The sequence below is a fragment of the Neophocaena asiaeorientalis genome, unplaced genomic scaffold (genome assembly GCF_003031525.2).
Source record: "Neophocaena asiaeorientalis asiaeorientalis breed wild unplaced genomic scaffold, Neophocaena_asiaeorientalis_V1.1 scaffold92, whole genome shotgun sequence".
Classification (NCBI taxonomy): Eukaryota; Metazoa; Chordata; class Mammalia; order Artiodactyla; family Phocoenidae; genus Neophocaena; species Neophocaena asiaeorientalis.
Window position 1 is genome coordinate 1,132,820 of NW_020174057.1, and position 18,113 is coordinate 1,150,932.

The 18,113-nt window shown below is 37.7% G+C and overlaps 1 protein-coding gene and 1 non-coding gene across 2 annotated transcripts in view; one reads left to right on the plus strand and one right to left on the minus strand.

Annotated features, from left to right (window-relative positions):
• The window catches only part of CFAP54 (cilia and flagella associated protein 54), a 288,982-nt gene that overhangs the window by 241,238 nt on the left and 29,631 nt on the right, over nucleotides 1-18,113 (minus strand). Inside the window, exons 7-14 of the mRNA XM_024754400.1 lie at nucleotides 16,878-16,991; nucleotides 16,653-16,754; nucleotides 11,435-11,633; nucleotides 9,211-9,392; nucleotides 8,971-9,127; nucleotides 7,945-8,030; nucleotides 5,192-5,326; nucleotides 3,993-4,143 (exon numbers count right to left, since the gene is read on the minus strand). Coding sequence (XP_024610168.1) covers nucleotides 3,993-4,143; nucleotides 5,192-5,326; nucleotides 7,945-8,030; nucleotides 8,971-9,127; nucleotides 9,211-9,392; nucleotides 11,435-11,633; nucleotides 16,653-16,754; nucleotides 16,878-16,991 — 1,126 coding nt within the window. The remainder of the gene's footprint in view (nucleotides 1-3,992; nucleotides 4,144-5,191; nucleotides 5,327-7,944; nucleotides 8,031-8,970; nucleotides 9,128-9,210; nucleotides 9,393-11,434; nucleotides 11,634-16,652; nucleotides 16,755-16,877; nucleotides 16,992-18,113) is intronic.
• On the plus strand, nucleotides 309-415 carry LOC112405855 (U6 spliceosomal RNA). The gene has a single exon (XR_003004439.1). It is a non-coding gene; the product is annotated as a U6 spliceosomal RNA (small nuclear RNA).

Sequence of the window (18,113 nt, forward strand, 5' to 3'; positions counted from 1 at the left end):
AGGGAGGGAGGGAGGGAAGGAAGAGAAAAAGGAAAATGAGGAGAATAAAAAGAGGAAAAATAGGAAGAGGAGGAGGAGAGAGTAGGAGAGAGAGAGGAACAAAGAGAAGGAAGGACCAGAGAAAATAAAAGGATGAAAGAGAAAAAAGGAAATATAACAGTGAGTCATAATCATAAAGAACATTACGCTAGTTATCTTTTCACCCATGATTTCAGAAATGACTCAACACCTAGAACTTGAACAACAAATTATTTCTTCCACATAATTACATTTTGTCTTTATATAAGTCAATTTAAAAGCATCTTGTAGTGCTCGCTTTGGCAACACATATACTAAAATTGGAAAGATACAGAGAAGATTAGCATGGCCCCTGTGCAAGGATGACACACAAATTCGTGAAGCATTCCACATTTTTAACACAGTATTATGAAGCAATTATACTCCAATAAAGATCTATTTAAATAAATAAATTAAATAAACTGAACACTATATTCAACTGTACACTTGAGTTTGAAATACAATCAAGATAATAAACCTATCCATCACTCCTAAAAATAAATAAATAAATAAATAAAAGCAGCTTGGAATACAACAAACCAACTCAAAAAGCTTGATTATCAGCAAGGTTATATTATGGTAAAGAGATTGGTCTTTCTATATATTCTATAGAAAGTCCACTGAAAAGCATTCAGCAAGTAACAGTAAATTTAGACAAATGTCAGAAAAGTCTGGCTTGAATTAGAATATAAATAATAAAAATGTATATGGCAATGCTAGTTTCCTAGTCTAAAAATTATTCAGTAATTCCAATTAGACAATGAATTATTTAATAAACAGATGAATAAATAAACATCTTGAAGCAGATTATCATAATTAATATACAAAAAATGACTTGAACTTTGTGTTTAATGTGCCAATATGATAATGAGAATAACATTGTTGTAAAAGTTATAAAAATTTATATGTCTAAATGGGGACAACTGCTCATGACATAAATGTAGATGTTTTCAAATTTACAAATGGACTGTGCTCTAATATTGATTAGTTCTTTAGAAATGAAACATTTTAACAAAGGATCAGTATAATGAATTGTATTTAGCCCATTTATAATTGAAGAATATAAAACAATAGTCTCCCAGAAATAACTAGTAAACAAAATAATAAAATTGAATAAGAAATAGACTTTTTTAAAAAAAGTAATCATTGGACCTTTTGCTTCCAGTAACAGATAATCTGGAAACATTCTGCTGGCTAGGAAACTAGAAAAATACACTTTTTTTTTTCATCTGCAAGCTAAGATGCTAATTTCAATACAGAGCCAGGATCTTGGGAAGGAAGTAACCTCCAGATCTTGGGAAGAGAGTCCAGGAGGACACAGCAACAGAGATTGGTATCCAGGGCCCACCAAGGGTGAAAAGCCAAAAGGGGCCACATCCTAGGAGTCAGAGTAACTGAAAATAGGTTGAAGAAAGAGCATCTCAGCTTTAAATTATCTTAATCTCTCAAATTGGAATAATGGGACCCTGGAGTAGTAGTGCCTTCATGCATCTGGTAAAAGCAAGCATAAATCTTCCCCGGAAGAACAGATCATCTAAGGCTTTAAATTACTTTTACAAAATATTTAGCAAATATAGTATCTACCACATAATCAAAAATAACCAGAGTAACCAAACAGTCGATGAAGTAAGTTCTTCACTTAAGGTATCAATAGAATAAATGCAGATGGAATGACAGAAGTTAGAAGCCCCTCCTGGCTTACTTACCCCTCCTCCAGTAGCCTTCAACCAATGACAGATAAAGGTACAAATACCACAACCTCCCAGTTCTCTGAGGCATGTTCTATACAGTCTCCTAGAGGTCCCTCGTGGGAATAAGCCCTGTACCCACAAACAGCAGCCTTCTCATGAACTTCCTGTACCTTATATTCGCTTCCTTTCCTTCTCTGTCTCATTTCACCCCACCACCCTGCTTCCCTGGATCGCATTCCAAATAACTACTACACTCAACTCCTTGTCTCAGAATCTGCTTCTGGGGAAAACAACCTAGGAAAAGAGTCAAGCTGACAACACCTGAACTCACCGGTAAATCTTTACATCATAACAAGTGGGACAACCAGGCATTGCATGGCTCCTGATGCAATGCAATAGGGAGTATGCATGAAGTATACTCGCCCAAAAAAAAATAAGATGCTGGCAAGAATACTCTTTGAAAATGTATCACTTGAATACAAGCAACCTGGTAGATCTAATTAGCAGGTAGAGAAACAAGTTAATCAACACCACAAGAATAGAAACAGCCAAATCCAGTATGTGGGAAATCCTACAGGGGGATAATTCAATTTCTTCAGGAGTAAGGAGAGGGGGAGCTGCTACAGGTTACAGAGAGAGACTTAAGAGACACATAAGAAAATAAAATGTGTGGGACTGTTTGGATCCTGATTGGAACAAACCAACTTAAGACATTTTTAATACAATCAGGGACACAGGAATTTTTTACTTATTTTGTAAGGTGTAATAACAGTAACATGGTGGTTTTATAAAAAGAAAACAAAACCTTACCTGTTAGATAGATAGACCAACACACAACACATACACACACAACACATACACTGTATATGCTGAGGTATTTGCTGGTGAAATGACATAATGTCTGCTTTTAAACACTCTGGGAAAAAAGAAAGTATTGTCAGGAGAGATGAAATAAGATTAACAAAATATTCATAATTATTGGTACTGGATGATGCATACTCAGTGACTCATTTCACCTCTCTATATTTGAAATTCTACATAATAGAAGTTTTTAAAAAGGGAAAAGCTTTTTAAGACAGGATGTGTCAAAAACATGACTTCAAGCCACTGAAAGTGTTAGATAGCAAGAGACCTCTAACCAGTGGTCCTCAAGTTTTGACGTGTATCAAAATCTCCTGGTAAGCTAATGAAGACCAGGAAGGTCCAAGCTAGTTTAAGTATGATAAGAATTTTTAACAAGTTCCCGAGTGATACTGATACCAATCAAAGTGTGAGAACTATGGCTGTCAAATTCCATCTGCAAAGCTGCACTCAACAACCGAGAATAGGCAGAGGCAGATTAGCAAATCTCTGAGAAAACAATTATTACAATCATTATTACCAAATCCCTCACACGTCACACACACTCTGTAAATGGGGTGAAATAGGAAAGTAGACACCCACATGTCTCCCCCACCTCATTTTCTATATGGGAGTTACCTAATGAAACAGATAATTCAGGGGTTCAACCACAGGCAGAAGAAAGAATGAGGAGGGCAGACCAATCCTCTGAGAGAAGTCACCTCCTGGAAGGAGAACAGAATAATGGCAGGAAGGGGTTGGGACAGGGAGAGGAGGAGAATGAGTGGGAAATGGAGCAAACAGAGGAAGAAGATAAGAAGAAAGGGAAAAGAAGAGAGGCAACAGAATAAATGAAGAAAGAAGGAGAATTTTCAAAGGAGGGAATCAGAAGAGAGACTTAAAAAGGAGACAAAAGGTAGAAGGCCATGGATTCATTCAACAAACATTCATCTGAGCTCCTCCTCTGTGTCAGGCAATGTGCTGGTACCAAGGATAAAACGGTGACCTGAACACGCTCTCTTCCTTCATGAAGCATCACTCTAGTGGGAAATGGAAGGGGAGGGAGTAGGATAAAAGGGAGGAGAGAAAAGAAAAAAGGAAGAATGGGGGAGGGAGAGAGACAGGGGTAGGTGGACATGAGGAACGGAGAAGGGAAACATCTGAGTGAAGACAAGACACAAAGAGTTTCATCTGCCACTGAACCACAGAGCATATGACCTTTTTTTAACATCAACTTGGTCAAACCTATATCATTTCTATCTTTGATTATAAATCATCACTGAAGCACAATACTGAAATGCCTAGTTTCCATAAACAGATGTTAACCAGTAGTACGATTTATACTTATATATTCATATGTATATATATATTAATGACCTCATATTTTTTCATTCAATATTTTACCTAGAAATTTTTTAAATTTTCTTCTTGGGTTTCCTAAAGACTCCAATATTTCACTTAATCGTAATGCGACCTCTGCCACCACCACAACATCAATGTCTTCCATTTTATAGCAGTGAATTATTTCATTTATCTGCCACAGAAGATAAACCCACTAAAAAGAGAAAATACACAGTATAATCAATTGAAAGTAACTACATTGTAGAAAGAGTCACATTTTGTAAAACTTAGTACTTCCTTGAAATCACCATCTTCTAATCATATGGAATACTATACAGGTACTCCTTATTAGTTGATCTTAATTATAAATAATATAAAGATCAATAATCCTAATAACATGATATTTAATGATCTATCTGTTGATATAAATTCACAAAGAAGATTTACTTAAGCTTATAGTCTGCATATCTATAGCCATAATGGAAAATTTATCATATGGTTTATATATAAATATATATATATATCAGTGAAGATTATCTGTATCTTCAAAATTCTCATTCTCCCTTCAAAAAGCAGCGGTTAAGATCACTATCAAAGGCATCCAAAATAGTGAGGGGGAAGCAGATGTTTCAAGTTCCATGCTGGGTGCCTTGGAAGCTGTCTTTCATGTCTATAACCCCAAAGCTTAGCACATAAAATTAGCCATGACGGTTTGGGAGCTAAAATGAGAAAACATTTATGCACCCACATCATTAGTTTATTAAACTATATGATAAAATCATGCCCATGCAACCTTATGTAGCTAATCTTAGGAGGCCTCAGAATCATAGAAGACTGTGTTACTGTTAAAATATTCTCTCCTAAGTTTCCAGGTTATAATATTCACCTGTTCAACTTTCTCCTTTCCAAAGGAGAGAGCTCAAAAATATACTATTGATATTATTACCAAAAAAACTGAAATTCCTTACTTGTATTTTCTATTATTAACCTTCTTAATGAATATATCCAAGTTCATATAACCTTAAACATACTGTATTTACTCCTCCCTGAAAAACCTGAAACACCTCCCTGCTTCCCAAAATTAAATTGAGGCAGAAGTACAGGGAATACACTTAAAGGAAAGGCTCACTCACCACTACATTTAAAGAATAGTATTGATAATTATGAGGGTGGGTAAATAGGGAAAATTTAGGTTTGAAATGTGCATCACAAATTAAATTAGCAATAACAAAAAGCATATGAAGAGAAACAAAAAGGAATACTTTATTAGTACTGATTTTCTGGGTGAATTTTGCATAGTCATTTCCAGACACATTGACCCGCTGAATTCCTACTTTGCACTTCTGCCACAGGAACATTATCATGTCCACAACGATTTCTTTATCAGGCTGAGCATTCTGAAAACAAAAGTGGTAAAGTAAATTGATAAGAACAGTAAGATACAGAGATATAGGTATACAACATTTAATGTGTGCCAGGCAACATTCTCAGAGCTTTATACTTATTGCAGTGAACTGAATGTTTGTGTCAACTCAAAATTCTTATGTTGAATTCCTGACTCCCAAAGCAATGGTATTAGGAGGTGCCTTTAGGAGGCAACTGGTAGGAGGGTGGGGCCCTCATGAATGAGAATAGTGCCCTTATAAAAGGGACCCCAGAAAGAGAGTGAGAGACTCCTTTCTGCCAAGTGAAGACACAGCAGGAAGACAGCCACCTATGAACCAGGAGGCAGATGACGCCTTGATTTCTCAGCCTCCAGAACTGTGAGAAATAAATGTTTGTTGTGTAAGCCAACCAGTCTAGGGTATCTTTGTTATAGAAGCTCAAATAGACTAAGACATATACCAGCTCATTTAATCCTCATAACAACCTATGAAGTGAGTACTATTACTATCATCCCCACTTTACAGATGAGCAAACTGAAGCACAACAAGATGAAGTGGTTTTACATAAGATAAAATGAAAGAAAATAGAAGAGCCAGGATTCAAACCCAAGAAGCCTAACTCTAGAGACCTCATTCTTAACTGCTCTAGGCTACTTGACCTCTCTAAAAAGAATAGTTCCAAATACTTTTAGGCAAGTTATGTAAACCTACCAGTTTCATCCAGATTTGAAGTGTGTATATACTTCTTTCTTTTTAAAATTTTGGTATTAAAATAATAAAGAAGGGACTTCCCTGGTGGCGCAGTGGTTAAGAATCCGCCTGCCAAGGCAGGGGACACGATTCAATCCCTGGTCCAAGAAGATCCCACATACTGTGGAGCAACTAAGCCTGTGCACCACAACTACTGAGCCTGAGCTCTAGAGGCCATGAGCCACAGCTACTGAGCCCGCGTGCCACAACTACAGAAGCCTGCACGCCTAGAGCCTGTGCTCCACAACGAGAAGCCACAGCAATAAGAAGCCCGCGCACCGCAATGAAGAGTAGTCCCCACTCGCCGCCAACTAGAGAAAGCCCGTGTGCAGCAACAAAGACCCAACACAGCCAAAAATAAATAAATAATAATAAAGAATGGAGAAGTGGAGAAACTAATAAGGGGAAAGGGAATGGGGAGCTGGGAAAGGTCATGAACAAAAAGAAAAGAGAGACATGAAGGAACTAAACTGAACATCACACTGGATATCAACAGATGACCCAAATCAAGTATATCTCCTCTCAGTTCAGTTACTTTGGCTCTTTCCAAAAGGAAAATAAAGTTATTCACTGTATATGAACTAGAAAGATAATGAGTTTATGATTAAAATATATCAAACCTCGAGCTCCTTTGGGGCAGCTCTAAGCCTTATTTCACATATGCAGGACCTCAGTACAGTGCTTGGAAACATAACAGAGCTCAAAAAATGTTTACTGAATTGAACTGAACTAAGATACACATGGTTTTTTAAAAAGCAGAAAGATGAAAATTTTATGCACTTTTCAGCCTTGATTGGAATTTTTTGGTTTGGTTTGCCCACGATAATAAGTATATTTGCTATCAAATACCTTTCTTTCAAAAATTAAACACCTGTCACAGGTTATAACAAACTAATAAATGAAGGAATAGAAAATATTATAAGAGTGGAACTTCTCGAGTCCCTTACTGTGTTTCACTTGCCTGAACAATAGTTAATATAATGCTCTATAATTGTGGTTTTCAAACATTTTTTTATAACAGTAAAACCAAATTTTCAAAGGAAATTCCCTCAGAATCTCAAAAATTAATAGGAACAGCTTAGGGTGTTACGGCCTAAAGCTGGCTCCTGAGGAGCCTCAAAGAAGCTCTGGTTGGGGGGGGGTCCCTGGAATTCCGTTTAAAACCAGTACTATACTAGTTTTGTTAAATATCCATACCCACAAATCATCATTTCTAAATACTGGCCATTGTGTGCTAAGTGACTCCAAATAATAACCAGACTTTGTACTCAGGGACTGGAAAAACAGTATTTTAAGAATATTAACTCTCACTAAAACCACTGCCTCATTTCCTTCATCATTAGAAATATAGCTAATCTCCTCAGTGCTTTGTGTCCACCTAGAGGGGTGGGATAGGGAGAGTGGGAGAGAGAAGCAAGAGGGAGGAGATATGGGGATGTAGGTATACATATAGCTGATTCACTTTGTTATACAGCAGAAACTAACACACCACTGTAAAGCAATTATACTCCAATAAAGATGTTTTTAAAAAATGCAAGAAAGAAGAAAAACTATACATATATACAAGAAAAAAATAAGAAAATCATATGTTAGAACGAGTCTTAAGTTTAAGAATAAATCTGGCAAAAAAAATATATATATATATATATAGCTAGCCTTGGAATTTCCCAAGAAGGAAGAGACTGACACCCAAAATGATGACAATAATAAAAACAAATTTAAAATTACAAGTCAGGGTATAAATTGATCTCTTCTTCTAATGATTAAACAATACAGAATTTCAGCAAGGTGAAATTCCTGTGATTTTTAAATCTGGCTTTAAATTAAGCAAAAGAGCCTCCTTTGACACTATTACAAATTATCCAAAATAGCTTTTTCACCTGTGGAGAGCCACAGACACAGGAATACAAGGTTGCCGCCAAATGGAAAATGTCTTCTGAATATCCACAAGTCTTCACAGAAGTATCTCAATTTATAAAATACAGGAAAATGAAACAAAAAATTTCGTTACAAAATTTCAAATAGAAAAGGCATAGAAACACAGAAATTCTACAAAAGTGACATAAATGATATCTGGGCAAATAGTATATCAATAAGACACTTTAAATGCTTCTGTGTGAAAACTAATCTAAGTAGGCTCTAATTCAATTAAAATGGACTATTAATATTTTCATTAATCTGCAATCTGTATGCCAACTATGTCCATAATGGAATTGAGAAGGTTTATAATATTAAAACATATAGGGCAGTTGAAATAAAAATAACAAAGGGATCTATTCAGAAACCATTAGAAGAAAAAACAAAAGGCATCATTACTTGGTACAAATTATTTACCACAATTTAGCAGCCATTCAATGCCTTAAGAATATGATAAAACATAAAAGTATAGGATTAAATAATTCTCTAAAAAACAGAGGCTGCAGATTTTCAATTATATACACAATGACTCTTAAGACGTAAAAAGTTTTAGAATGGAAAACTCTGCATGCTGGAAACAGAGAGGAGACCACCAACCCTTCCCTTACCAAAGTGAACTGACAGATTTGATTTGCTGCCCTGCTGGCCTCTCACTGATAAGGCAGCAGCTAAGTAGAGCCTCATTCTTCTACTCAAAACCATGACTCGAAATAAAATCCAGCATCCTTATAAGGCCTAGGAACCCGCCAGACCAGGCACCCAGCTATTTCCCTGAGCTCACCTCCTACCGCATTCTCAAATGCCAGCACCACCACTAGCACACTCCAACCCTACATGCCTCCTTGCTATTCTTTCAACAATCAAGCACACTCTCACTCAGGGCCTTTACACTTCCTGCTCCCTCTGCCTTGAACATTCTTTCTCTCACCTCACCTGCAGAGAGCATATAAAGTCATCTTAATTTTTCAAAAATGCAAACAAATACTCACCATGAAGAGCAATTTTTTTACCGTAAACTTGACCTCCTTTGTAGTTTTCGAGGGGAAAGATCAAACCTTTGTTTCTCTTTACGTTGATTAAAGGTTCTATTGCAAGAAGAAGAATTAAATCTTTCTCTGCTTTCTTGAACTCTGGATCATCCTGCCTCTAAGAAAAGTATATCCCACGATTAATTACTTCAGTGTCATGTGAATAAAATAAAAACAAAGTAACTATTTTGCATATACTACCTGGAGAAAATCAATAAGCTGCCCAGCTACAGATTCAAATAAACTCCACTCCTCATAAGTAAAAGCTAGTTTTATAAATTTTACAGCAGCATCCACAGAAATAACATTTTTCCTTCTTATAATAAGTTCCAAAAGAGAAGACTTTGGAAAATCAAGCATGCCATCTGCACTGGTATTTGACACTAGAAAAAGAAAGAGAGGGGTCTGGATGTTATTTGTGCAAAGAAATATTTACTAAGTATTAAATGTCAGACACTGCCAGGCTAGGTAAACAACAGAAAAGACGCAAACACAACCCCTACCTTCACAGAGCTCGCACGCAGGTGGGGGCAACAAGGAATCTTAGGGGGCAAATACCTTGGCACTGTGTGGACAAGTAAGAAAGGCATCGGACAGAGGTTTGGAGTAGGAGGTCGGTCAGGGAAGGCCACCCCAGAGGGAGGAACATGGAATCTCAAAAAGAGAGGATTAGCAAGAGTTGACTAGTGAAACAGACAGCTACAGATTACAGACTGGGAGCTCGGAAAAGAGATCTCAAATAGGGGTATAGCTTTAGAGTCATCATTACATATCCACAGTAAATGCGCAACAGACGGCTGCCTAGGACAGAGCAGCAAGGAACCCCAACAAGTAAGAGAAGGGCCGCGGGAGCAAAGGCTGCAAGGGAGAGCGTTTAAAGAGAAAGGAGTAGTCAACAGCAACAAATACTACAGAGAGCAAAGGGAAGAAAAACACTGACTTTCAAACTGAACAATAAGGAGGTTGTCCCTGACACTCTCTGTCCATGACAGAAGACCGCCAAGTACAAGCAGGAAGGAAAGAATCTGGGACAGTGAAAACAGACAACTCCTTCAATAAATCTGACTCTAACAAGAGGAAGAAATACAGGGAGGAAGCTGGATAGGGATGAAGGGCAGTCTGCAGAAATTAGGCCCAAAGACCTAAAGAGGAAGAGAAGGAACATTCCTTCCACTTTAATGACAGACAGTGGATGAAGGTAAATTTTCAGGTGTGGGTGAAGGAAGTCAAGAGAATTCTCCTCTGAGATCTCGTACCTTCCTTGTGAGGAAAAGATGAGCCCAAACTGCAGCACAGAGGCTCCTTGCCCTCAGATGGGTGCACACATGCACACACACACACGCACAGCCTAAGCTCACTTACATGATCATGATGATGTTACAAACAATTTTATGAAAATTTTAAAATATAGATAAAATCAAAGTACTATTTACCAAACAGAAGATTTTTTTTAAATGAAAAGAAATTCTAAATCATTTTATATCTATGGAAGAAATGTAATCCATAGTTAAAAACATTTCCACAAAGAGAATTCCAGGTCCAAATGCCTTCACCAGCAAATTCAAACATTTGAGAAGAAATAACACAAATCTGACACAAACTCCTCCAGATAATAGAAAAAGAGGGCAGAACTCTCAACTCTTATTATGAGGCCAACATGACCTTGAGAGCAAAACCCAAAAAGGATATTATAAGAAAGGAAATCTCTCTCATGAACAGAGAAGCAGAAATATTAAACACTAGCAAGAAAATCAAGCAATATATCAGAAGGATAATCCTCACTGCCAGATTAAGTTTATTCCAAAAATATGGCGTAATTAAAAATTAGATAAGCAATCAATGTAATGTACCACATTAATAGAAATAAAAGACAAATCCATTCGATTAACTCAATAAATCTCAATAAACCCGTAAAAAAGGTTTTGATAAAATTCAACAAATATTCAGGATTGAAAACATACAAAACTCTTATTAAACCAAGAATAAAAGAAACTTCATTAATCTCAAACTGGGTATCTAAAAATATCCTTCAGCAAATATCAAAATTAATGATAAAATACTGAAAGCTTTCCATCTGAGATCATAAATGAGACAAGGATATCTGCTATCACCACTTCCATCCCATGTTTTACTGGAGAGCCTATCCAGTGCAAAATAAGTCAAGAAATGCAAGAAAGAAGAAATTAAAAGGTTAAGAATTGGAAGGAAACATAATTGTCATTATTCACAGATCATATGATTGTATACATAAAAAATCCAAAAGAAAATCTACTAATACATTATCTGAATTATCCATTGAGTCTAGCAAGGTTGCTGAATTCAAGATCAATAAAAATCGGTATCAGTTTCTTAGGTATGGACTACCGTGCTAAAATTTTTGTTATTCATGTTCTACCATAAAATATTATTTTAACAACATATTTACTTATTAAAAGTTCTTTTCCTGCTATAAACAGTTCTGAGACAACATCACGAACTTCTACTTCATCTGTAACAACAGGTCCAGTTTGTAGTGTTCGCCGATTTGAGTCAGAGAGAGCCTCCAAGACAGCCAGAAACCGGGATGCAGTGCTATCAAACATCTCATCCAACAACTGTTCTGTGACAGTACGTGGCCACAGCAACTGGAATTAAAAAAAAAAAATACAGCTCACTTTTTAAAAGTTCCGCGATGTTTGACAGTATAAGGCAAAGACAAGTAAGGTGTGCTTCATTAACGCTAAAAGAGAGAGTGGTTGGTCTGTTGATGAGAGATGGCTGCTTTTATGGTTTTCATTTTTTGAGGTGTCACTCCAGACTTTATTAAAGTTTATTTATGTCATGCTGCCATTACATCAAAAACGTCACCATCTCTTTATATGTTTGTGTTTCCAGAGCAGCCTAAAAAGGCTGTTTATTAATAAACAGCAGCATCAGTCTCTATATGGTGTGTAGTACCTCCATGACAGCCTTTAGGAACTGATACTCAAACTTTGGTTGCCTCAAAATCTCTCAGGAGCTCTTTTTAGATTCACAGACCAAATCTCCAGAGATTCAGTGAGTCTTGGTGGGACATTTTTAGTAAACACTGGAGGTAATTCTAGTGCAGAAGGTCCCCAAACCCAAATTTGAAACACTATTTTATAGTATAAATAACAGGTCTTATGGTAGCTAACTCTAAAAAAGAGTTGACCAGCTGTATACAAGTAAGCCAGAGCCAGTTAGAGCCACGTGCAAATCCCTAGCCACTGTGCTTTGTGTTGGCCCAGAATGATTTCACCCCAAGCAGATGGCCTGCCTCCACACTTTAGTCTTCTCTCTGACAAATGACCTGTTCTCTGTACTTAGATTACCAGGAAACAAGAAAGGTAGCTCTAGTTGGCTTTTCTAGAATCCATGTCCAGTTAGAGGATATCCATATTTCCCACAATTTCCTTGCTCCATTCCTCTTCCTGGGGCAAAGTCAGAAAGACGGAAAAGCAAAAGCAGGGATAAAGCTGCTTTGGACTTTTTTTCCCCAAACAAAAACTTCCCTGCTCATTAGCTTCCATGTGATTTCAACCCTTAGGTTAACTGACATGTTAAAAACCTCAGTAAAGCTTAAGCTTCATGCCCTGCCCTCTCTTGCTTTACAAACAGACGTCAGGGTTTCTTCTAAGATGTTTGCTATGGGTTAAAACAGAGCTTTAAAAAATTATATTTAAACAGCATAATAAACTTTCTAATAATTAGAAGTATTCAAAATGAAATGGTAAAACGTAAATAAATTACAGTGAAACTGTTTTTTAAAATATCCTAGAAAAACTAGCAAAAAGTGAACTAGAGCTATAGATTTACCATAGCTATAGATGAATAACAAGCAAAAGATTTTAAAATATAAATATTTAAAAGACCTACAAAAAAATATTTAAAGGAAACGCAATTAAAAAAACACTGGATTGGGGCTTCCCTGGTGGCGCAGTGGTTGAGAGTCCGCCTGCCGATGCAGGGGACATGTGTTCGTGCCCTGGTCCGAGAGGATCCCACATGCCGCGGAGCAGCTGGGCCCGTGAGCCATGGCCGCTGAGCCTGCGCATCTGGAGCCTGTGCTCCACAACAGGAGAGGCCACAACAGTGACAGGCCCACGTACTGCAAAAAAAAAAAACCCACTGGATTGTCAAGTATGACAAGCAAAATATTAATCTCTATAAAAACAATAAGCCTGGTGGTGGGATGAACTGGGAGATTGGGATTGACATATATACACTAATATGCATAAAATAGATACCGAATAAGAACCTGCTGTATAAAAAAATAAAATTCAAAAAAAACCTGTAGGCATAATGAAAAAAGAAATGAGCCTATTCAAATACATTTTAAAAATTAAAATCTCTAGTAGATAAATGGTCAAAGCTGTAAAAGATAATTCATCTGAAAAGAAAATATAAAGAGTAAACACAAATATAAGGGAAAGTTGGATCAAAATAATAGTTAAAACAAGCCACTTTATGAAAACTGAATTATTTTTAAAATTAAGAAATAATAATATCAAAATGATAATAGCCTGTGGTGGAATTGGTACATGTGGGCTGTCACCTTGGAGTACTTGTTTCGGAAATCGATTTGGCAATATATATCAAGAGAAATAAAAATGTTTGTAACATTATTCAAATTCTATACCTTGAATTTTACCCACAGGAAATAAAAGAAAGAAAAAATAATATACCTGAAGATGTTGATTACAGCAATATTTATAACAGCAAAGAATGGAAAAACAACTAAATTACTAGTAATAAAAAGTATTAGACAAATCCTGGTACATGTACTGCATAGAGTATACTAAACCATCTTTTAAATTGTCAAGATGGATGAGAAGCTGAATGATATAACCCATGCAGTCAGTTCCAACCCTAAACACCATGGCTTCCATGACATCAGTGCCATAAGATGTATTATGTTAATTCCCCAACATAATACATCCACCCCATTCAAGCTCAGTTTCTCACTGTCTCACTGTCCACCAAAAGTCGTTGCTTACTTTTGCTTCCAAGCTATGTTCATGCTCTTGTCCTTTACTTAGAATGTTTTCCCCTCTTCTCCCTGTCTAATCAAATCCCGCTTGTTATTCCAAAGCCATTCAAAAAAGAACTTCAGGGCTTCCCTGGTGGCGCAGTGGTTAGGAATCTGCCTGCCAACACAGGGGACACGGGTTTGAGCCCTGGTCTGGGAAGATCCCACATGCTGCAGAGCAGCTAAGCCCGTGCGCCACAACTACTGAGCCTGCGCTCTGGAGCTCATGAACCACAACTACTGAGCCCGTGCACCACAGCTACTGAGGCCCGCGTGCCTGGAGCCCAAGCTCCGCAACAAGAGAAACCACTGCAGTGAGAAGCCTGCGCACTGCAATGAAGAGTAGCCCCTGCTCGCCACAGCTAGAGAAAGCCTGTGTGCAGCAATGAAGACCCAACACAGCCAAAAAATAAATAAATAAAAGAAAGAAAGAAAGAACTTCGACTTCATCTTTTCTATGTGCCACCACTCTTGAACCACAGTAGGCCTTCGATACATGGCTACTGAATGAATGAATGAAAAATAAATAGTAATAGCTCATACAACTGAGGACCTACCATGTGCCAGGAACATTCTAAGGGCTTTACATGTAACTCATTTAATCACCACCATTATTTCCTTCTTACTTCTTATCACAAGCTATAATTTACTTATTTATTTATTATGTAATTTTTCCACTAGAAGGTAACCTCTACGTATCTTGTTCACAGAGCAGGTACTTTAAAAATATGTATTGAATGAATCACTAAATGGTCAATCACTAGAAGTCTGAATTAGCAGTCTTATAAAACAATCCTTTGAAAGTCAAAATGATTCACTGTGAGTTAACAACTGTCCTATGAACTCAGAAATTTTCTGTAAAATAGATTTAACGCACACTGAAATACTTTCGTTTGTAGAAACAGTAAAACGATTTCATAAATTTAAAGCAGAACATTCTGCAAAATATGCCTCCTGCTCTCTAACGAACACTATATATAGCATTACTACTTAACAATACCAGATGCAGGCTATTCAACAGCTCATCCAAGGAATTGTCTATAATTTGGCAAGCTACCACCCCCACCAATTACATACCACTGGTCAATAAGGGATATGATTTAAAAGGAGGTACGAACTACATGCCTGGGATCAGTACTCAATTTATCTCAGAGGCACTAAGTAGCAATAGAAAGCTACCATGTCCAAATATTTGTATTTAAATATGATTTATTTAAAAGAAAAAAAAAGGGCTTCCCTGGTGGCACAGTGGTTGAGAGTCCGCCTGCCGATGCAGGGGACACGGGTTCGTGCCCCGGTCCGGGAAGATCCCACATGCCGTGGAGCGGCTGGGCCCGTGAGCCATGGCCGCTGAGCCTGAGCCGTCCGGAGCCTGTGCTCCGCAACGGGAGAGGCCACAACAGTGAGAGGCCCGCGTACCGCAAAAAAAAAAAAAAAAGAGAGAGAATTCCTCTCAAATATTATAAGAAGAAATGAGGAAAGAGAATGGCAGTCACTGGAGTAGTTAGAATACACTGAGCTAGAGACCTGGGTTCTGGTTCCGGTGCCACCAGCAGCTGGCTTAAATACTCTGGGCTTTATTTTCCCCGTCTGTAATAGAAAAGGACTGAACCAAATGATTTCTAAAATTCCTTCCAGGTTCTGAGATTCTACTACTCTTCTGTCAGAAAGTGCTCGTTTTCTTCCCCCTCACTTTCATTTTCAGTCCCAAAGAAGCTCACAAAAGAGACTTTACAACTGTCTAGAATGATCAGGGAACACTTCAAAGAAATACAGAGCTGGGACTTAAGGAACACTGAGATTCAGAATGGCCAGGGAGAAGACAGTGGGAGAAGGAGAAAGGCAGAAGGGAGAAAGGGCAGGGGATCCCACAGGCATATCTATGTCCCACTCCTCTCCCTGGGAGCCCTTAGTGCTGTTGGCCAAACACACCTGTGGCCAAGAGGGGCCATGTGAGGAGTTCTGAATATGTTAGAAAGGAGGCTGCTGTCACTTCCATGCTGAGCATCACTGCCTGTGTGAGGTCCTCCAGAGCTCTCTTAAGTGCCCTCTGGCAGAACAACCCGGCAATTTTCCAAATGAGGACTGCTCCTCAACCTGGCCCTGAGCATCGGTCATGAGCAGAGCTACTGATAACTATAATAATGTTTGACTCCAGTGGGAAATAAATTGCTTTAAGCCACTGAGACATGGGGGTTTTTTGCTGCTCCAGTATAAACGTACACCCTAAACGCTCCCAAAGGTGAAACCAGAAGCTGATAAGAAAAGGTGCCTCCACCTCTTCTCCATCCTCAATGCCTTTGAAGCTGACACCAAGTGGTCAAAAGGCCTCTGCAGCACCACTCAGAAGCCTGTGCATTTGAACCTTTCCCAGGCTCTTCAGATTCTTGGCCTTTCATGTTACAAAACTGGGATTGTGCGAAGGTACAAAAGCTTTGAGAAAGGGATGAAGCAAGGCCGCGTCCAAATTGGGAAGGCATTCTTCTATTTGCCACTGGTGCAGGGATTAGGGGGCAGGATTTAATACTTAGTGTCTAGGCTTAAAAGACAGAGAGGTATAACACAAACGCACTGCAAAAAGAGTCTAAAACAGAGAAGACGTTCTGAGACTTACAGTTTGTGCTTCCCTTAGGTTAACTCTTATATTTGGTCTAAAGAAACTTTTGTTTTTTCTTCTAGATTCGAATACTCCCCTTTTGAAGATCATGACTGCCATCTGCCTCAAAAAGAAGAATTACATATGAAGTAACAGTGGGATGTACTTCTCAACTACTAATATTAAGTACTTAATCATTTGTAGAGTACAGTAAATTTCTGTTATTTCATGAAATTTTTATACCTTTATCGTGGCCTCTCTATAATATCCTCTGGATTCTTCCTGTGACTGTGAGGAACTCATTAATTCCAGTTGCCTTAACTCATCAATTTTAGCCAAAGCACGCCGAGCAAATGCCTACATGCAATTAAAATAAATTTAATTCATAGTAGTTAGAGTATAGTGATTAAAAATGTATCAAGGCAGTATGTTTTATTCTCCCAGACATTTGATTTAATTGGTGAATTAAACTCTATGCTGAGGCTGATTCTTTAGAACATGGTAGCTATCCGGTCAATCATTCCCGAGAAGCACCACTAATTTCTGTAAGTCTAAAGTTAATAAAATGTTGGATATACTAACTTTATGAATTAATTCAAAAAGTAAGGAAAGTCAAATTCTGGGCTAAACAGCAGCTTCATACAGATGATCACTTCTCTGGCATCGTACGCACGTACGCACGCACGCACACACACACACACACACACACACACACACACACACACACACACCCCTCCTCAGTGCTCTTGTCAAATTCTAACCTTTCTACCAAAACAAGCTGTATTATCTACTCAATTTTTCACACTGTCTACTAAATTGTGAGGTCCTTAAAGGGTCTTATTCATTTTTGGATTTCCAGTACCCAACATATAGGAAGTATTTATTAATATATGAGGAAAGGAAGCAGGCTAGCTTATTTAATCAGTTCACCATTATTATAATTCTTTAGCAATAACAGCAAAACAAGTTCAATTCATGCAATTTATTTTACTAGTTCTTTGAAGTACTTTATTTATAATTTATGATTTTTCATGAAGATGCTTCTAGAACACAATAGTAACATAAAGGGTTACATTTTCCAATAAGAAAAAATTCCAATAGGAATCAAATGGTCAAAACTACGCAAACATTTCGATCCCTGATAAATTTAATAGCTATAGAAACATGCCACCACTAGTACACTAAAACTACGCATATATGGTGAGCAGTTTCTAGAATGTATTCTAGGCTAGAAAAAGTATCCCACAAGGGCTGTATTAAGCTGTTCTCCTGCTGAAATCCAACTCACCCTGTACTCACCAAGCTATGCACACTGGTGCAGGGACAGGTTCGCCCAAAGGAAAGTGTGCCTGTTTCTAATTCTCACCAAGACCCCATCCACTGACAAGCCAAGTACCACATACCATAATGAGAGTAGCTGTTTTCATCTGCACAGAGGTGTGGCATAGACCAATAGAAGCCCCAACCAGTTAAGTTATA